Source organism: Crinia signifera, chromosome 1 (genome assembly GCF_055691185.1).
Source record: "Crinia signifera chromosome 1, ASM5569118v1, whole genome shotgun sequence".
In the NCBI taxonomy this organism is placed as follows: domain Eukaryota; kingdom Metazoa; phylum Chordata; class Amphibia; order Anura; family Myobatrachidae; genus Crinia; species Crinia signifera.
Window position 1 is genome coordinate 433,186,610 of NC_139217.1, and position 22,556 is coordinate 433,209,165.

At 41.9% G+C, this 22,556-nt stretch overlaps 1 protein-coding gene across 2 annotated transcripts in view; it reads left to right on the forward strand.

Moving 5' to 3' along the window:
* The window catches only part of ADAMTS6 (ADAM metallopeptidase with thrombospondin type 1 motif 6), a 288,122-nt gene that overhangs the window by 21,413 nt on the left and 244,153 nt on the right, over positions 1-22,556 (forward strand). For both annotated transcript variants that reach the window (XM_083152973.1, XM_083152982.1), the window contains exons 2-3: positions 20,835-21,329; positions 21,878-22,242. In XM_083152973.1, the coding sequence (XP_083009099.1) occupies positions 21,233-21,329; positions 21,878-22,242 (462 nt within the window). In that variant the 5' untranslated portion in view covers positions 20,835-21,232. The remainder of the gene's footprint in view (positions 1-20,834; positions 21,330-21,877; positions 22,243-22,556) is intronic.

The following is a 22,556-nucleotide window of genomic DNA, read 5'->3' on the forward strand; positions in this document are numbered from 1 at the left end:
AGAAAACGCCCCTTTGCCGTTTTTTTACGAGATTAATGTAAATGGATCACTAACTGCAATTCACTCGCAAATCGATATCCAATTCTCGAACCATCGAACAGTTTTTGCCATCTCTGCAATTGTGCGTAACTCTGAGGCTTCCACTAAACTGAGACAGGGCGGAAGTGGTCATCGCTGTGGTAACAGGCCCTCCTCATAAATGCCTGGGCACGCCTGCAATTTTTTTCCACCACACCCAGAAATACTGGCTTCCTGTCCATCAAACTGTGGCTCCATTGCTTTTATTAACCATATACATCTTCTACCACTAATCACCCTTGTGCATACGTGATGCCAAAGGAACACATGCGCCACCGTTTGATAATCGCTCGATTTGTGAATTCACTAGTTGGTGCTCAGGAGAGAATTAGGCCGTGTATCCGCAAGGGTGCACTTCACTGTACATTTGCTAATGTCCGTGTATATAAAAGTGCATGAATAGAAATAAGCGCAAGGTAGCATTTTGGAGTAAAACATTTAATATTCAGCCATAATGCTGTCAATTGAATCTGATCCTATAAAATGAATCTTAAATCACCTGAACGGGAAGTACTTTCGCATAAGATAAAATTTTACTAGTTAAAGACTAAAATAAAATAGCCTTCCTTGGTTTCATTCATGAAGTTCATGCATTACAACTACAATGGACAGGTTTGTTTGCAAATGTATTTGAGTATTGGATCATAGCTGAGTTTGGCTATAGTGTGGCATTGGCTTTCTTATCTTAGACAAATATATATTTTTGAAATCTAATCCTCCAATTTGCCGAAGTGATAACTTTGCAGGTGAATTTAAAGACTTTTTTTTTATAAAAGAGAAGCCAAGGCTGGTTTTGTCATAAAAAATAAAATTGCTGCTTTAAATCTTGCAAAAAATTATACACTATTAGCAAATTAGAGGACACTACTTTTAGCCCACAAAATGGAACAAAATACATATAAATAACAAACAGTATAATATCTACTTTTTCTGTTGGTCTTAATTAATTTTTGGGGTGAAGGTCAGCCAGAGAATCCAGAGTACGGTATAACAAGCAACCGGAAAAAGCGCCTATGCATCCATTAGTACATTTTTAGGCTTCCGAGCTCCTGTAATGTGTCCATACCTTAAGGAAATATATCTGCGGTGTCAAGTGGACATAAATCTGCCATTCTTCACCTTTCAACACTCAGTGCTGGTAAGTGGCTCTGTGTGGTTGTCTACATATTAATGGGAGAGACAGACAGGAACTGGAAGTACTGAACATTAAAGGGAAGTCTTAAAGTCTCTCAAATCTATTTCTCTCATCATTTCATGTCCCCAGAGCACTTTCCAGATGAAGATACTTGAGGCAATGTTAAAAACTTCTTTCAAAGAACAGATGAAAGTTTTCCTCTTGGAGGACATGACACCCTAAATCTGGCAGTGACCCTTCAATCACTGTTTCCTTACTGCTGTTTGTGGCGGCTAATTCTGTGTTTCTGCCTGTAATTTGTTTGTAAGCTTCCTGGCACAGGTCCTGCAGCTGGCTTTTGTAGTTAGTGCCACTACTGAACTGCGCGTGCCGCAGCAAGAGTTCTGCTTTATGCTTTTAGCAGGATGTCTTCCAAATAAATAAATGGAGACCTGTTTCGAGCAAAAGGAGAACTCATGAACACCTTTGATTTTGCTTAGCTGTTTAATGTGATTTCCATGCGCTGAGTTGGACTCCAAGACTATAAATTGTATGTGGTCCTTTTTTAGCACAGTGGTCTAATGGCCCACTAATTCCATTCCCCTGCTTATCCCCGTAGCCTGGTCAGTAGTAGTACTAGTGATGGTCCGGTAGCACCTTGAATTGGGTCTGCATTGTATTGTAGATGTCAGTGTAGGGGTATTTGTATTCTAGCTACCAGAACAGATCTTTACATTAGACTGGAAGACGTTTGTTAAGTACAATCACTGGGGACATCTGTAGGTGACAGGGTGTAATGTGACAGCCCTCTCTCTGCCCACCACTTCTGGTCCTTTTCCCTTTCGCCTACTTCTCCCCCTGAGGGAAATCTTACTAGCCACAACCTTGATGCTGTAGCCATAACCATTTCCCTTCCTCTTAGACTCCATTCTGCCTCATTACCACTCTTCTGCTTAGTCACTAAGCTCACTGACCATGCCCACCACTGAGTGTTCCATAGCCAATCTTGGTACTCAGCCACTTTCTCCTAAAGTTCTCCTTTGGAGGAAATCACACTGTCTTGCCAACTTCCTCCACTTTACCTGAATTAATTCCTATAACACCACTTTTTCACTTAATAAACATATTTCTGTAAGATCCAGTCCTTCAAAACCTGAAGCCTCTAAACCAACTTCAGTTTTCTTCTTTCCCATCCCTCCTTCCACAATGTGCTTGATTTAGCTGCCACTTTACCTCCAAAATTTAGTTAATCCACCATGCCCTCTCATCTCTTTGTGCTCCACTTTTCTCTTGGATTACTGACCATGTCCTGCTTTTACCTTGTTTTCACCTGCCACCTTGACCCCATTCCTTCACACCTACCGTATATCACTCCTGTAGCCTGTTCCCACATTACTTTCCTGGCCAACCTATCATTCTCAATTGGTACCTTCCCCTCAGTCATGAATCATGTCCTGGTTCCTCCCATTCTTAAAAAAAAAAAACCTGGTATGACAGACCTCACCTCTCTAATTGCTGTCATACACAATTAGACTTCCATTCAGTCTCCCAGCCTTCAAACACTTACTTAAACTTCTCCTGCTTTTTCACTCACTACTCTCTTCACTTTTTCTTATTATTCTTATTGTGTATACCCATAATCCTTCTAGACCATAAGCTTTTCCGAGCAGGGTCCACTGTCCTTTGACTTCTCTGCATAAGTAGCACTGTGATTGTACATTTTATATTATGTTGCAAAATAGTTTGGATCAGTTTGCATTTTCTACTATTGTTTTTTTTCCATTTTGTACAGCAATATAAGTGCACCCTTTGGTACCTTCCAATTAACAAATAACAATTTGGGCCTATTCTGTATATGATTGCTGTTACATTTACTGCCTTTTTTACATTAGTCATATATTTTTGTCGGTAGGGTGTCTAGTTACTGTGAATTGTGAGGAATAGTCCTACATATTCCTTATATAGGGCTTTGCTCCCTCCCTATTGAATGCCCTTCCACACACAATAAGACTCTCTACTAGCCTCCAAACTTTCAAGCGTTCCCTGAAAACTCACCTCTTCAGGCAAGCCTATCATATTTAAGTTCTACACTCATAACCCTCTGAGGCACTCATGTATTATATAGCTTCCCTTCTGGACTTGTACCTTGGTGGGAATGCTATGCTATTACTGGTGCCTGTCCTTGTGTTTCCCACCTATATCCCTATAGATTGTAAGCTTGCAGCAGGGCGCTCCTACCTCCAAGTTTGTCTGTTGTTACCCAGTTTGGTTTATCACTGTCTACAATTGTAAAGCACAACGGAATCTGCTGCGCTATATAAGAAACTGTAAATAAATAAAAATAATAAAGGGCTTGCATCAGATTGGCACACCAGTGTAACAATGGCTATTCAGTGTTAATCTGAGAGAGGCTGATTTCAGACTAAGGGTAGAACTGGGGCATATGCTGATATTGATGATGGACACTCTCACAAGTAAATGGATTGAGGCTGTTTGGGTGCATAGATGCGGCTGACGATGAATACAGGAGAAGATATGCTTCTTTTTGCAGGAAGGGAATGCCGCTGAATTACATATGACTCTAAGTACTACCCATAGGTGGAAACATATCAAACCATTTGAAAGAGTGGTGATGTAGACAAGTAAAGAAGTTGGTCCATAGCTCACAGTAATTATTTTATAGAAAGTAGTTGATAAATGCTGTCTAGAAGCTGATTGGATGCTATGGCCACTTTTCCACTCTTGCAAAAGTTTGTTACATTTCCCCAATAGCCAATACTTGAACTACTCCACCAGTACTGATGCAGCGCCCTCTGCCTGACATTGAGGCTGTTCATTTACCTTAATTTAAAAATAGATGATGCATCTGAAGTTATTGAGCAATGTCAAGTCATACTCCAAGTAATCATGCAGGATTAACAGATTGGGGAGGATTATTTTTGGATTAGGAGCCCACTGATGCAATCGAAAGTCTCAAATAAAAATAGTTAAATTTATTACTGTGAACTTTTGTGTTGAAGTAACAAATGGAGTAAGTCAACACGATTCACATACTTATTGTGTAACATACTTACAGAAGTACCAGTAGACTCGCGGTTTTTCGGGTTTATTATTGGAATTATGGCAAGACCGGAATGAGCTTCAGACAAGACAAATGTTCAGGTTAAAAAAACAATACAGTTCGACAGTTTATATGGAACGGTAAACGGCAAAAAATAAGTTTGATAAAGTTACAACAGCCTAAAGAGAACGGGGGGGGGTAGGTTTCCCAGACATCCAACTATATAACAACGCAGCAATGTTCCGCTACTTGTCGGACTGGGTCTCAGGGCAAGATAACTATGCAAATACCACTCTAGAAAAAAGAACTGTTGGGTGGCGGTAGTCTGGTTTCTTTTTTACATCTCCATGACCAGGAAGTTCCTGAACACATACAAAATAACCCATTGCTATGGAATGTTAAAAGAACCTGGCACTGGGTCAGACACAAAGCTGGTCTAAATTCTCACAAATCTCTTTTACTCCCCTTCATTAATAATCCTGACTTCCAAAATGGTCAAGCATCATATCCCTTCACTATATGGAGGGTGGGTGGTGTAAACAATCTGAATTGCCTGGTTGACAGGGATTTACATCGGGTGCTAACTTTCACATCAGCTGTAGAGAAATATGGTACATTAGCTGCATACCCCATGGCCTTCCTGCAGGCGCAACACTACGTGGCATCAGTAATAAGAGTACTCTCTGAAAAGGACTGGATAAACCCGATTGATGCACTGCTGAATAAACCCCCTATTTTGCGGAAGGCTATATCTCTTTATTACAGGTACTTTAGAACAGATTTAGATCACTCAAAGTCCAATAGTGGCATATCCAAGTGGCTATCCAAATTTCCAGATTACGAAATTGAAGACTTGCTCAAAGCACTTATAAAATCCTGTAGAATTTTGTCGTCAACCACATACACAGAGATGTTCTTGAACATCTTCCATGGAGCTTACCTATCCCCACATCGAAGCTTCCTAATGGGACGCTCCACGTCCCACTCGTGTTATAGATGCGGAGAACCTAACGCAGACTTATACCACTGTTTTTGGTCCTGTCCGATAGTCCGGTCATTCTGGCTAAAGGTCAAACAATATGCGGAATTATCATTAATTAACTACGTCCCATTCACACCAGAATGGGCCATTTTTGGTATAACATCATCCTCCACGAGAATAACTAAGGGGGTTAGGCGTCTCCTGCTGGCGATCAGCGCAGCAGCACGGAAAACTATCCGTCATGAATGGATCTCTAGTTCACCTCCAACATTTCCTTTATTCAAATGTAAACTCTTTCACTTGTTCAGGATGGACTGGATTGAGGTCAGTCTGGATAAGGAGCACAAGATAAATAAGTTCTTTACAATATGGGAAAGCTATATCGCCACATTGTCGGTGGACATGAGACAACAAATTCACCAAAGTTTACAAAACACATCTTGGTACCTACTTCGCCTAGTGGCCAATGACCCTCCCATTACATTTGATGAGAGAATAACATGATCTCACCACTTAAAACTGGGTTGCGGGATGGGGGGTGGGGGTTACGGGATGAGAGAGAGTCACGGATTACTAAATATTCTTTATCAGGTAGTTTTATCATTATGCAATGTTTCAACGTAATGTCTTGTTTAATATATTTATATCATGGACATTGATGATATGATATAATAATGGACCCTATCTGTACTGTCACATGTGTTATATGTGGTTCACTATTTAACTACTTAATATGTCATTGTGAAACTCATGGATGGTAATAGGGCAATATCAAACTTAAACACAAAGTTATACCTCAATGTTCACCTATGATATTAATCTGTTCTCATTGAAACGAAGACATTGTACAACATAAACATGTAAAAGTTGTAATTTATTGTTCACAATGCCTTAATAAAAACATTTTTTTTAAAAAACAAAAAAAAATACAGAGGTCTGGCATAAACGAAGACAGTGAAATATGATATATCAGTGACCAAATGAAAAGACAATATATAAAATATAGGCATATACAGTGACCTAGTACACAGCAGGAGATGCGTTCAGCATCCTAGTGGTCACTACTGCCAGGAGACCACCACCAGAATCCAGACATTAATGAGGATGAGGGCATTGGAATCCCGACTGTTGGGTTGTCTAACATAAGTATTCTGGGGCGGGTTAGGTCAGGGAACAGGGGTTAGGCTGCGGAATGGGAAGGTTAGGGGGTTTGGTTTAGGCTGAGAGGTAAGGGGATTAGGTTTAGGTGGTGTATGGGGGTTAGAGTTAGCTACTAGCAGGGAGGGTTCGAGTGAGGCTGCAGGGGGATGGTAAGTATATTTGACCACTGTTGGGATTCCCTACTTCTGGATGCCAGAGTCGGTATTCAGAAAGCCTGCATCCCAAATGCCGGTCATGTATATGTATGCCCACAGCAGGATGTATAGATTGCTTATCAAAGGAAACAAAAATATAAAGGAGAGACTGCGATAATGTGCCTTTTAATTCTTCCACTGTAATTCTCAAAATAGTTGCAGAATTTTTTGTGGGGTGGGGGTGAATATACTTGAGTTACTATCTGCACTAAAGCCCGCATTGCTGAGCTTAGTACATACTGTATGGTGGAAGTGTCAAAATGAACACATATATGCACAATTACCACCCTTATACATTCAGAAGGTCATTCTGGTTTGATCGCTCCCCTGCATGTTCGTCGCCATGAAAACGCTGGGCGTTCCCATGGGAATTTGGCTGTGACGCAGCTGCCATGGGTGGGCAGCTGACGTCACCGGATGTCAGCTGCCCGCCCTCTTCACATATAAGGGCGCCACAAATCTAAGTCACCGGAGAGTGATTTCGATTTGCAACCACTTGGTCAGCTACCATCGAATAATTTTTGCCCCACACGCAAGCTGCAAAAGGTGATTGACAGCCGGTGGCCATGCCGGTGTTTTCTGGGAACACAGACGTTGCCTGCCCGTTGGGAGTAAGGCCGCTGATGTCAGCCGCGGCTTCCATCTCCCCATAACCTTCGCAGCCGCCAAGTAAATATAGAATAACTCAGTGGCTGCGAACTGGGGAAAAACCATTTGCTAGTGAGTGATCGCGAATGCTTTTCCCCCATGTGTTTACAGCCATGCACAGGGGCAGAGAGCCACTTTGGTGGGGAGGCGTTTACCTGATCGCTGGGCTGCCAATATCCCTGCAATCAGGTCTGAATGAGGCCCTTTGTGCTTTGCAAGTCATGCTAATGTTGTTTGGCCTGAATATAGAGACATAATATTGCAATGCTGGACGCTTGTTTGAAATAAAAAAAAAATATATATAAACACGGATAAAAGAAATCCCTAAAATGTATAATATCCCTTTTTGTCCTAAAAATGGTCCAGAATGTCTGGAGAAGCTCATTGTGTTATAATAAACCGCTGGGGTATGCATTAAGGGAACAGTTTCTCTGTTGTAACGAGAGCATTGATTATGTCACGTAAAACTTGCCTCAACAGGAAGACCCTAAAACCGTCATTTACTTCAGTAGCTGTTTTTCCAGCTCGAAATAAATTCCTAAACAACGAGTGTATCGACCAGAACACATTACTGTCTCCAGCGCAGATCTGCGTTACCTTATCAATCGTGTCAACGGTTTAGGATTAACTGTCAGAATTAAATTACTTTGCTTAAACAGGGGGGTGGCGGACCTCTCTCTTCTGTTTAGGAATAGCCACTGACATTAGAGAAGAAAGCAGTCTATAAAAGGAATACGTTTAATTGGAGTCTTGTCAAAAACGTCGATGAGACTTGTTCACTCTGGCACGTAAAGCAGCTACTGTTGCTGACTGCATTTATAAAAGGTCCTGATGTCACCCAGCCAATGGGAGGAGAGAGGAGACCAGGTCAGCTGTGAAACACCCCGAGCCCCATTCAGTATCTCCATGTACAAAGGCTCTAGCCTAGCAGAATGAGTGTGAAATGATTACTATTGCTTTTTGGGATCTTGCCTAGTGTACAGACTGAACAATACAGTGCTGCTATTCCCAGCTTTGCCAGTGATATAATAGACTCACGCTGGTGTGTTAGGCAAGCTGCTAAACCCCTTAGCTGCAGTCACAGACGGCGTATTGTAAATGTACTTCACAGTATTCCGTGTGGGGATACAATTGAAAGAAATAAAAAAAAAATGCAATATTTGCTGTAAAATAAAATCATCTTGGCCGGTCCTGGCGTTGAAATGGAGGTTTGTTGCATAGCAATGCAGCCTGATTATTCATTAAAAAATGCAAACTCTTGCGCCTGTGCGGTTATACCTGTCTGTTTGTTTTACCTGTTTAAGTTGTGTCAGCAGTTTGCAGATGATAGCATGTTGTAGCACAATACAGTTTTCTGGACAGTGTGTATTTATGTAGTGACTTATAATGAGACTAGGGAAGCCAATCCCGGGGCATTATTTCAATCCCGGGATTCGGGATTGAAAAATGCTCAATCCCGGGATTGGCTTCCCTAAAAATAAAATAAAAAGGCCCCGCATGTTTACTTACATGGGGATGTTGCCGGTTGCTGGGTGGGGTCGCCAGAAAGGTGGGCAGGGAGCCAGGAGGGGTCTCAGGGAGCAAGGAGCCGGGTGGGTAGGCAGGAGCAGGTAGGAAGCTGGGTGGGGGAGAGAGTTCTCCGTGAGCCAGGTGGGTAGGCGGGGTCTCCGGGAGCCAGCCAGCAGCACGTTCACCACACTTCTTGGCTGTCTGTGCGGCCTGCGCAGCGTGACCTATGACCTCGTCACGCTGCGCAGGGCCGGGCTGCCGGGTACAGCGGAAGTCGGGCAGCATCTGAGCTATGCTCAGACGCTGCCTGGCATTAGACTGCGCATGCGCAGTCTAATCCCGAAATCCCGGGATTGGATACACCAATCCCGGGATTTAAATCTCTGTGTTTTGGGGGCCAAATCCCGGGATACTCCCGATCCCGGGATTGGCCAATCTAAATGAGACTCAGAATGCAGTGTTTAACCACATTCAATATAAAAACCATTGAGGCTTTTTTCTAACTTTCTCTGATTGCATAAAGTACATATTGAGTGCCCAAACATCGGCCATGTTGCTTCTGTATGAAAAAAAAAAGTGTGACATTTTCTCACTTACTCGCTTGGTTTGTCCAACTTCTTGCCTGGTAGGAATAACTTGTATACAATTTCAGGGTCATCTTAACTGCATTGTTGACCCTGGGCAAAGCAATGCACTGGGGCCCCTACCAACCCATTCACAAAAAAAAGATTTATGAACTTTCTGCAATCTCACACCCCCTCTCCACTTGCTTCCATACAGTGGCAAGCTGTCAATGCCCTGATTGGTGGATAGCTCCAGCCACCCACCAACCAGCATGCTGACAGTCATTCACTCTCTGAGAAGAGAAGAAGTGGAGAGACCCGCACCATAAGGTGCTTTTGAAGCAATGTATGGTATCGTGGAATAATTGTGCTTATATTCGCTGGAAATTTTTATAAATATCTTTCCTGGCAATTTAGGGTGCTGATCCCCTGATTCAAAAATGAGCAATAACAATGGAAGAGAAAAAAGGTGAATCAGTTTGACTGGGATGCACTCCTGTTCCACAGTAATAAAATATTATTTTTACCTATAAAAGGTGTATACTTTATTTGTTGACGTATTTGATTATTTTTAGAAGTTTTATTTATTAAACTTTATTAAGAGCTAGTAGGTCATCATTCTGTAATGGTGCTGGATAATACAGTTTGTCAATGATATGAGACCTTAAGGTAAGTAGCGAAAATATTAAAACAAGATATAGATTTAAAGAGAAAAAGAAATTTTAAAGATTAAAAATCACTCTGTGAATATTGTAGCTTGAGTATACTTGTCTAGTTACTGCTTAAATTCCACAGTGTGATAGTGGATTAATGCAGTGCCTGTGTAGGGTGTTTGATTAACACGGTGATATTCTCACTGTCTGTTGTCTAATCACAGCAATGTATTGCCCTCTGCGTATATATTCCTCAAATGGGGTTGATTCTGCCCACGATAGTTCTATCTGAACCACTGCATATGGTGCAGATGTATAATCCGTACGGACAGGTTTGTCCTACACTAGTACTAGTGCTCACAATCTGTCAGGCAGAGTCACTGGTAATTGTCAAAGGGTGTGCACTCAATTAGTGCCGTGCACACTGTGCGATCTTCCAATTGGATCTATGCTGATCCTATAAGGTGCTCTACATACAATTCATGTGGCACATATATGTGGGTCGTACACACTGTGCAATCTTCCGATTGGATCTGTAATGATCCTGTGCTTCTGAGCTTAAATGGCTGATGTGCTTTATGGTGCACTACATACAGTTCATGTGGCACGTATACATAGGTAGGAACAGTACTGATGGTATGTTGTGCACAGTTAAATGAATCACGTGTTCACATACATGCATTTCTTTATTGGGCAAGATCACTGGTAGGCTGCCAGTACGAATGTGTGATCGCTGGATGTCATACACACTATGCAATCCTCAGGTTGGATCTACACTAGCATTGTGTTTTTGTGCTAAAATAGCTACTGCATTTTGTAATGCGCTGTTAACAAGTTAATATATCACATATACATCAATGAAAGCAAATGCCAGTGGTGTACTGCACACAGTGAGTCACTGTTAACTGCCAAGATGGATCTTCAATCACTGATTGCCATACACACTGTGCAATCCTAAGATTGGATCAACACTCGCACTGTGCTTCTATGTTTTGATAACTTATACGCTTTCTGATGCGCTTATTAACGAGTTCTGATATCACATATACAAGAGTGAAAGCCAATACCAGTGACGTATTTGACAGGCTTAAATGGATTATATGTGCACAGCAAAACAGTTCTCTAACGGGCACAGTTACTGGTAGCTGTCGCAATAAATGTGCAAACACTGATTGCCCTACACACTGTGCAATCCTAAGATTGTATCCCCACTAGTGTTGCGCTTCTGTGTTTTAAATAACCAATGCGCTATTTAGGGTTAGTATAACATATATATGTGAATGAAACTTGTGTCAGATCGTATACACTAGATTCTATGCCAGGATCTCCTTTACTATTGACAGTGATCCATTGCCTGTGTAGGCTGTTTGATTAACACGGTGATATTCTCACTGTCTGTTGTCTAATCAAAGCAATGTGTTGCCCTCTGCGTATATATTCCTCAAATGGGGTTGATTCTGCCCACGATAGTTCTATCTGAACCACTGCATATGGTGCAGATGCATAATCCGTGCGGACAGATTTGTCCTACACTTGTACTAGTGCTCACAATCTGTCAGGCAGAGTCACTGGTAATTGTCAAAGGGTGTGCACTCAATTAGTGCCGTGCACACTGTGCGATCTTCCAATTGGATCTATGCTGATCCTATAAGGTGCTCTACATACAATTCATGTGGCACATATACGTGGGTCGTACACACTGTGCAATCTTCCGATTGGATCTGTAATGATCCTGTACTTCTGAGCTTAAATAGCTGATGTACTTTATGGTGCACTACACACAGTTCATGTGGCACGTATACATAGGTAGGAACAGTATTGATGGTATGTTGTGCACAGTTTAATGAATCACGTGTTCACATACATGCATTACTTTCTTGGGCAAGATCACTGGTAGGCTGCCAGTACGAATGTGTGATCGCTGGATGTCATACACACTATGCAATCCTCAAGTTGGATCTACACTAGCATTGTGTTTTTGTGCTAAAATAGCTACTGCATTTTGCAATGCGCTGTTGACAAGTTAATATATCACATATACATCAATGAAAGCAAATGCCAGTGGTGTACTGCACACAGTGAGTCACTGTTAACTGCCAAGATGGGTCTTCAGTCACTGATTGCCATACACACTGTGCAATCCTAAGATTGGATCAACACTCGCACTGTGCTTCTATGTTTTGATAACTCATACGCTTTCTGATGCGCTATTAACGAGTTCTGATATCACATATACAAGAGTGAAAGCCAATACCAGTGACGTATTTGACAGGCTTAAATGGATTATATGTGCACAGCAAAACAGTTCTCTAACAGGCACAGTTACTGGTAGATGTCGCAATAAATGTGCAAACACTGACTGCCCTACACACTGTGCAATCCTAAGATTGTATCCCCACTAGTGTTGCGCTTCTGTGTTTTAAATAACCAATGCGCTATTAAGGGTTAGTATAACATATATATGTGAATGGAACTTGTGTCAGATCGTATACACTAGATTCTATGCCAGGATCTCCTTCACTGTTGACAGTGATCACTAAGTGTACACGTGCTGCTAGCGCTGTCAGAACATGACACTATGCGCTGCTGTACACGAGTAATGATTGTGGCTATACGCCAGTGTGGGCAAGGACGCTCACTCTCCTATTAATGCCTGTTGCCAGGGATGTAATCCCCTTGGCCGGCGTGTGCTGCTGCGCCTCAGCGCTACTCGCACAGGAGCTGCTGAGCTAACTAAACAGAGGTATTTTTACATGAGACAAACAGACATTACATAATTTAACAGGCTAAATTGCTACAATTTCACAGAGGAGGGCTGCCAATGCGCATTTCGCTAGGTAGCTTTTTCAAGGCTATCACCTAAGTACCTGGCCCCCCCTGGATTGGTGATATTTATGGGATCAGTCTAAAATGGGCGTATTTTGCTTGAAGCCAATGGTAGTCCGTTTTTTCACTATTCAAATGGACTTTGGCATTCTCATTGGTTGCTTGAGCTTCCCAGGGAACAGGGGAGGATTTGTCTGATCCATCATAGAATGTGAGAGAAGTGGGAAAAAAAGAATCCTGGAACATGTAGGAAACATTAAAAATGCAGAGAAAGATTGGGAAAAAATGAAAAAAATCACCAGTGTGGCGAGGCACTTCAGGAAGTACCATCAAAGTAACCCCAAAGGTCTGAAGGCCATTGCCTTGGAGAGAATTACACTGGGTATCAGAGGTGGGGACATTACACTCGAACTTCTGAAGAAAGAATCCAGATACATCTTTCTAATGGATAGCCTCAAACCACATGGTCTGAATGAAGAAATCCATTACTCTGCTTATCTGTAAAGTAATACAAATTTGTGTACTGTGCTGGAGGTGGAGGCCACCCTTGGGACCCCCAGAAAAAGCACAGTCACACACCTTTACATGTCTTTTAATTCTTAATAGCGCATTGGTTATTTAAAACACAGAAGCGCAACACTAGTGGGGATACAATCTTAGGATTGCACAGTGTGTAGGGCAGTCAGTGTTTGCACATTTATTGCGACATCTACCAGTAACTGTGCCTGTTAGAGAACTGTTTTGCTGTGCACATATAATCCATTTAAGCCTGTCAAATACGTCACTGGTATTGGCTTTCACTCTTGTATATGTGATATCAGAACTCGTTAATAGCGCATCAGAAAGCGTATGAGTTATCAAAACATAGAAGCACAGTGCGAGTGTTGATCCAATCTTAGGATTGCACAGTGTGTATGGCAATCAGTGACTGAAGACCCATCTTGGCAGTTAACAGTGACTCACTGTGTGCAGTACACCACTGGCATTTGCTTTCATTGATGTATATGTGATATATTAACTTGTCAACAGCGCATTGCAAAATGCAGTAGCTATTTTAGCACAAAAACACAATGCTAGTGTAGATCCAACTTGAGGATTGCATAGTGTGTATGACATCCAGCGATCACACATTCGTACTGGCAGCCTACCAGTGATCTTGCCCAAGAAAGTAATGCATGTATGTGAACACGTGATTCATTAAACTGTGCACAACATACCATCAATACTGTTCCTACCTATGTATACGTGCCACATGAACTGTGTGTAGTGCACCATAAAGTACATCAGCTATTTAAGCTCAGAAGTACAGGATCATTACAGATCCAATCGGAAGATTGCACAGTGTGTACGACCCATGTATATGTGCCACATGAATTGTATGTAGAGCACCTTATAGGATCAGCATAGATCCAATTGGAAGATCGCACAGTGTGCACGGCACTAATTGAGTGCACACCCTTTGACAATTACCAGTGACTCTGCCTGACAGATTGTGAGCACTAGTACAAGTGTAGGACAAATTTGTCCGCACGGATTATACATCTGCACCATATGCAGTGGTTCAGATAGAACTATCGTGGGCAGAATCAACCCCATTTGAGGAATATATACGCAGAGGGCAACACATTGCTTTGATTAGACAACAGACAGTGAGAATATCACCGTGTTAATCAAACAGCCTACACAGGCAATGGATCACTGTCAATAGTAAAGGAGATCCTGGCATAGAATCTAGTGTATACGATCTGACACAAGTTTCATTCACATATATATGTTATACTAACCCTAAATAGCGCATTGGTTATTTAAAACACAGAAGCGCAACACTAGTGGGGATACAATCTTAGGATTGCACAGTGTGTAGGGCAATCAGTGTTTGCACATTTATTGCGACAGCTACCAGTAACTGTGCCCGTTAGAGAACTGTTTTGCTGTGCACATATAATCCATTTAAGCCTGTCAAATACGTCACTGGTATTGGCTTTCACTCTTGTATATGTGATATCAGAACTCGTTAATAAGCGCATCAGAAAGCGTATGAGTTATCAAAACATAGAAGCACAGTGCGAGTGTTGATCCAATCTTAGGATTGCACAGTGTGTATGGCAATCAGTGATTGAAGATCCATCTTGGCAGTTAACAGTGACTCACTGTGTGCAGTACACCACTGGCATTTGCTTTCATTGATGTATATGTGATATATTAACTTGTTAACAGCGCATTACAAAATGCAGTAGCTATTTTAGCACAAAAACACAATGCTAGTGTAGATCCAACCTGAGGATTGCATAGTGTGTATGACATCCAGCGATCACACATTCGTACTGGCAGCCTACCAGTGATCTTGCCCAATAAAGAAATGCATGTATGTGAACACGTGATTCATTTAACTGTGCACAACATACCATCAGTACTGTTCCTACCTATGTATACGTGCCACATGAACTGTATGTAGTGCACCATAAAGCACATCAGCCATTTAAGCTCAGAAGCACAGGATCATTACAGATCCAATCGGAAGATTGCACAGTGTGTACGACCCACATATATGTGCCACATGAATTGTATGTAGAGCACCTTATAGGATCAGCATAGATCCAATTGGAAGATCGCACAGTGTGCACGGCACTAATTGAGTGCACACCCTTTGACAATTACCAGTGACTCTGCCTGACAGATTGTGAGCACTAGTACTAGTGTAGGACAAACCTGTCCGTACGGATTATACATCTGCACCATATGCAGTGGTTCAGATAGAACTATCGTGGGCAGAATCAACCCCATTTGAGGAATATATACGCAGAGGGCAATACATTGCTGTGATTAGACAACAGACAGTGAGAATATCACCGTGTTAATCAAACACCCTACACAGGCACTGCATTAATCCACTATCACACTGTGGAATTTAAGCAGTAACTAGACATGTATACTCAAGCTACAATAATCACAGAGTGATTTTTAATCTTTAAAATTTCTTTTTCTCTTTAAATCTATATCTTGTTTTAATATTTTCGCTACTTACCTTAAGGTCTCATATCATTGACAAACTGTATTATCCAGCACCATTACAGAATGATGACCTACTAGCTCTTAATAAAGTTTAATAAATAAAACTTCTAAAAATAATCAAATACGTCAACAAATAAAGTATACACCTTTTATAGGTAAAAATAATATTTTATTACTGTGGAACAGGAGTGCATCCCAGTCAAACTGATTCACCTTTTTTTCTCTTCCATTGTTATTAGTCATTCACTCTCTGGCTGTAGGCTGCGGCCTGGCCATGCTGATTGTGTGACCGCCTGCCTCTGCTTAAAGGCGCCTAGAACATAACAGCCAGGAGGCTCCTGAAAATCGTGTGGCCCTCAAAAGTGGACAAAGCTCCCTCACCCTCCACTAGCACTCCAGTCCCCCCCCATGGCCACCCATTTATAGAGCACATGTTGGCAGACCAAGAGTAATGCATTTTACAATGAATCCTGTCATCTTACCCCAGGGCCGGATTATAGTGCGGGCCCCTCTATCTAGGGACCCCCTGTGGTTGGCATGTATTTAGAAAAAAAAATTAGCTAAAGGTTTTGTGCATGGGAAATTTTTTTTTTAGCTAAAGGTTTTGTACATGGGAGTGGGGTAATGCTGCAGCTTCACCTACAGTATCTGCCAATGTGACAATTATTAATGGTGCTGAGCAGTGGTGGTTTCTACCTATGGTCTGCAGGGCTGCAGCACCCCAGGTATAATCCACCACTGTCTCTGCCTAAAGTGAAGCCAGATGCAGTGTGTGGCTTCAATTTGACTGGCAGTGACTTCCTATTGGAAATTCGATCTGCCAGTCACTCAAGGCATTACCATTTTGAGGTGTTCGCTCCCTCCTGGATGCCTCTCTGTGTGCAAATGCACGGCAGCCCCAAAACGGGTTCTGTGCATGCTCAGTACCGCGAACGATAATGCGCATGCGATGGACCCAGAACCTGGTTAAGCCTCCTGGGGCTGCTGCAAAGGCAGCCCATGGAGGCTTGGCCCAGCACATGCGCATGCGCTGGCCCCGTGCAAGGGACCGTCAGCCTGGACCAGAAGATGCGGGGAGCGCATCAGCGGAAGGGGGGGGGCAGCATTGCAGCAGCCCCCCTCCTCCAAAAGGGTTAGAGCCGCCACTGGTGCTAAGCATCGGTAGCCAAGGCACACCAACTGCAGAAGTGTGCAGTGCATTACTAGGAGCTGACTAAGTCCCATGACACTTTGCTCAAGAGGTCAAAGGCTGAGAGGCTTGTGCTGAGCTCTGCTTGGTGGAGCTCATCATATGCTTCTCAGGCCCATGAAGGATAGCAGCAGCAGCTGCCTTGTCATGGGAGGGTTTTTAATCCAAGCCTGTCAGGGCTCCTACAGAGTAAGGTACAGAGGGACAAACACAGGCTTTTCATGTGGTATTTTATATATATATATATATATATATATATATATATATATATATATATACGAGGAAAAAAGGTTGGCACTCCCTGGTAGGTAAAAATATGAATTGCCCTGGTGCGCTAGGATCGGCAGGGATGAATCCAAGCTGACATGTAGAAGGACAAGGGGCATAGGCACTCACGGGACTTTAGTAAATAATGCAACAAGTCAAGGCTTAGTTAAGCAACGTTTCGAGCTTTAATGCTCGTCTTCTGGCTCCAGAAGACGAGCATTAAAGCTTGAAACGTTGCTTAACTAAGCCTTGACTTGTTGCATTATTTACTAAAGTCCCGTGAGTGCCTATGCCCCTTGTCCTTCTATATATATATAAAACAGTTTCTTATATAGCACATACATATTCCGCAGCACTTTACAGAGGATATTTGTACACTGCCTGATGACGGGATGTGATTAAAGTGTCCCGAAACGTTGCACGAAGCCAGTTGTGTCCGATTGAAAATTTTTTGACTGTTTGAATCAAGTCCGTGGAGTGCCGGTAAGAATCGTCTTGTTGTATGCTACTGATACAAGGCACCCCGGCAGCTGAACAACTGAGAGGAGAGTGCCGACTATTCGTCTACTATATATATATATATAAAACAGTTTCTTATATAGCACATACATATTCCGCAGCACTTTACAGAGGATATTTGAACATTCCCTGTCCCAGTGCAGCTTACAATCTATGTTCCCTACCACATGTACACGCACACAGACATTCTAGAGTTAATTTGTTAGGAGCCAATTAGCCTACCAGTATATTTTTGGATTGTGGGAGGAAACAGGAGTACCCGTAGGAAACCCACACAAGCACGGGGAGAATATACAAACGCCGCACAGTTAGAGTCATGCAAGGTGCCTAAAAATCTAGGGTACGTTCCCCCTTTTTTATCGTTGTCCACCAAAATTAAGAGGATGGGACCTGCTTCCAAAACTCTTCACTGAATTATTAGTCTTAATGAAATATTTGTGAATGTTAATTGCTGGATTTGTGGATTTGTGAGCTTGCACTACAATGCCTTATCCACCAAGCCTGTTTAACCCTCTTTGTGACGGTGCCTATAAGGCACTTGGACGCCCGCTTAGAATACGAATTATGTGTGTGTGTATACAGTTGGAGCCCCTCTCAACTTTGTTGCTTAGGTCGTGGCTCACCATGGCTATCCTATTGTTCTCAGCAGCAATACAATACACAGAACAATACAGTAGGGGATTAGCAGAGTAATCCTATTACTCACTTAATCCTATTAAAGGGCTAAATGAGGAGGGCTCCATCTGTATATATAAATAAAGGATAGGGTGGTACTAGCACTAACAAATCCCCAGCTGATCAGAAAAGTCCAATATACATATTTTGTGTTCTTAGTGTAGGCACGATCCCTCTTATCCAGGGCGACAGGTCCTCTCCAGCGGGTTTCTGTTCTTGGAAACCTCTTGAATCTAGAGAAAGGAATGAGATGGGCTGCTTCTGCATACCCTCCAAGTGTACCGATTTAGCCGGTACAGTACCGTTTTTTAACGGTCTGTACCGGCTAAAAAGAAATGTACCGAATGTACAGATTTTTCATGATTTGCAGAGACAGGACAGGTCACAGCCACCAGGGCTCCGCCTCAGACATCAGTAAAGGTGGGCAGCCAGAGCGGCGCTGCCGTGCCCCTTAGCAATAGTAACCATGGTGAGGCCGAGCTTTTGGAGGAGGGCGGGATTTCCACCCAGTGTAGCCAATCAGGTTGTGTGCTCAGTTTCGCTGTCTGAGTCTCTGGCCAGTAGGAGGCGGCTTGATAACGTGTTGTGGTCGTGCTTCCCGGGCCGCTGGCAGCGTGTGTTGGTGGACGTAGAGCTGCCTGCCCCTCGCTGCTGTAGGGCACAGCTACATACATACTGTACGTACTATCAGGGCTACGGCGCTGCACAGCACTGCCGGGGATGCTGCAACTGTGAGAGCTGTGCACTGTATGATGTCATCGGCATATGTGTGCATAATGCAGAACAAAGGGGGTGGTCGGATCGGGAATTCTGTAAATATGTGGGGGGAAAAAAAGTGTCCAATCAATGCCCAGTACACATTTGGAAAGGGGGTGTGGCTACGCCCCCTTTTGCCCATTGCCACGCCCCCTTTTGAATGTGTACCGAATTTTGCCCTTCAGATGTTGGAGGGTATGCTTCTGGTGCAGTATATTGGTAATTTGGCAATGGATCCCTTCACCAAATAGACAAGACGGCACCCCAACACTTAAAGGAGTACCATTAGCAGTGGTATCCAACCACTGTGATATGAGCTCATCAGGTATAAAGTGTCTCTGGCATATCAGGAACACTTAGAATACGCCCAACTTTTCTCCCAGGTGTTTTTCACCGATGGTACAATGCTAGAGGGGACTCTACCACTTGTGACAGATGACTGACTGTGCTGATGCTTGCTAAAGATGGCTTTCCACAGTGTTCTCCTACGGAAAGCTGTCCACCCCCGGGGAAATCACTTGGACGGGTGAAAATCGCTCAGTGTGTATGCATTGAGTGATGTACAGCCCAGCTATTTTGCCCATTATGACTCTGCATAGTGTGTATGTATCTTAATACAGGTAAGGCTTTTTTTAGCTTTAATTAATAAAAAGTACCCAGGCTGGTTTAGCAGTTATTATTATTGCCGTATTAAGTCTATCAGCCAAAGCTGATGGCGATCAGCAGTTTTGGTAAACCAATTGTTCGTAAATCCACAGCTCTAAATTGCAATAGATTTTATGCAAATAAGCCTCTTCATATAAAGAGCGACAGTTTATAATATCACGACGCGGATAGGACTACTGGAAATAGCTCATTCATAAGAGTTTGTGCTCCGAAAAAAAGTTTTGCCAGCAGGAATGGTATTCACAATTTTCCTAGCAGTCAATCAAACCTCTTTATTAATAGTGTATTTAAAAAAAAACTCTTTTTGTTCCTCTTTGAAGAGCTCACTAGCTTAGCTTGGATTTAACCTAGGTTTGATTTCATCGGCCTTGCACAGTGTGAACAATTACTCCAGCTACAAAGCAGTGAACCACTGCAAATGTCATTTATGTGCTGACATTACATGATCCTTATGCAAAGTTAAGAGAATTCTGCTTTACAGTCTCCGCCACACTGTGCTGTAGATTAAAAATAAAATCTGCAGCCAGCACAGGAATCTACATCATTAAAACTAATACAAAGATTTGGAAATCTTAATCCTCACTTTTTTTTTTTCGAGTGTATGGTTTCAGAGTTTTTATCATGTTGTGAAATCAGATCTCTTTCCTTTCCACTAAAAAAAAAAAAAAATGATATAATTTTCCTTTTTGCAGCTAATGAAAAATGACCTGTCTGGCTTAGACACATTATTTAGTTTAGCCAATTATGTTTAGTCTTTTAAATGTTTATTTAGGCTATGAAAAACAACACTGATTTAATTGAATTACCCTATATTTTGTAACCTAAGTTACGACCACTGAGACTTCATCATTCTGTCACAAAACGGACTGTGTGTTTGCCTGACTTCTCCCGACTGTAGCAGAATGTGATGTAAATTTAACCATACCTTCTTGATTATTATTTTTTTTCCCCTCTCTTGCAGGTACAGAAATGGCCCAACCTTAATTCGCTTCTCATCTGATACTTGACAAGTTGCATGAAGGATTATTTTACCCTTCCTTCCGAAAGTTACAATATTTTTTTTTTTGTTCTAGAATTCTGTTAATTTTTTAACTGGATTAAAAAATGAAAGTGGAAAAGCAGGTGGGGACGACCTTCAGGAGGAGAGCTTGCGTTAAAAAGTAATCTCCCTCTTCATGATAAACGGCAAAGCCTCTCCTTGGGGTGGTGGCGTTTTAAGAAGGAAGAAGTCTACATGGTTATGGTGCCATTCTGGGATAGATTGAATACTGTAGGACAAAGGTAGCCTGACGAGGACAAACAAAAACAAAAAACTGACAACGAAGAGAAAGAAGCACCCATCTGCTTTGCTTCCAAATTATGGAACTTTTGTGGAAGACGTTGACCTGGATATTGGGCCTTGCCATGGTTTCAGCGGAATCTCACAGGGACAGCAGACTCTCCTTTAGTTCTCAAGGTAGGGTTCCACTATTAGACATGAGCAGCGAAATATTATTACAGCACAATGCATGTGTTCTTACAGTATCGACAGATCACCTTTAACATTAAATTGTTCTATGCACAACTTACAGTCTTCCATGCAAAGAACCTGGAGGTGTTTAGTACCATATTAATGTTGACCAAATTAGTTTTGTGGCTCCTATGCAATTTATCATTTATAATCCAACTAACCACCTTGTACAAGGTACAATAAAGAAAAGTTATGGTACAAAAGTAAGTTACATCAGCATATAAAGAATACACACATTTCGTCTCTGCTAGTTGGACAAAAACCATGGTCCATATAATAATAATAATAATAATAATAATTATTATTATTATTATAATTATAATACTCTCGATTGAATTGTTATTGCTCTTTTTTATGTTTGAATATAATAATGAGGCTAATGACACGTCATACAGTATAAGTAGTTGTAATGGTCTAGTATGTTCTACTCCCTGTTACTCTCCTTTTCCTTTGCATGCTCCCTTTATGGATTGTCCTGGCTTGCGATCACAAAGGGGAATTCCTGTCTTACCTTGAACACTACCAGCTGACGGTTCCGATAAGGGTTGACCGCAAAGGGGCCTTCATCAGTTTTACTGTGAAGAATGAGAAACACTCACGGAGGAAGAGGAGTACGGACCTTAAAGACCAAGAGCAGGAAGCTTCTAAATTATTTTTTCAAATTTCTGCCTATGGCAAGCACTTTCACTTAAACCTGACTCTAAACACGGATCTGGTCTCAAAACACTTTACAGTAGAGTACTGGGGGAAGGAGGGTCCTGAGTTTAAACACGATTTCATAGAGAACTGTCACTACACAGGATATTTACAGGACCAAAACACCACAACCAAAGTGGCGCTAAGTAACTGCAATGGCTTGGTGAGTATTTTTTTTACTTTACACCAAAATTTAATTTGTGAACTTTATAGCATTCGATATTAAGTATGATTACTGCATTTTATTTCCGCAATGTAGAGTCGATGATATAATGCACAGAATTGATTGTATTTTGATTTATTTCAATGATGGTATTTAAGCAGTATTTATGATAATGTAACCAATGATGGAACTATTTCCTCATGAATTAATATGCTGCTTAATCACATTGCCAATGACCGTGGCTGAATCTACCACGTACATGAATACAGTTGCATGTGTCTAGTATATATTATGTATGTATGTATGTAGGGTAT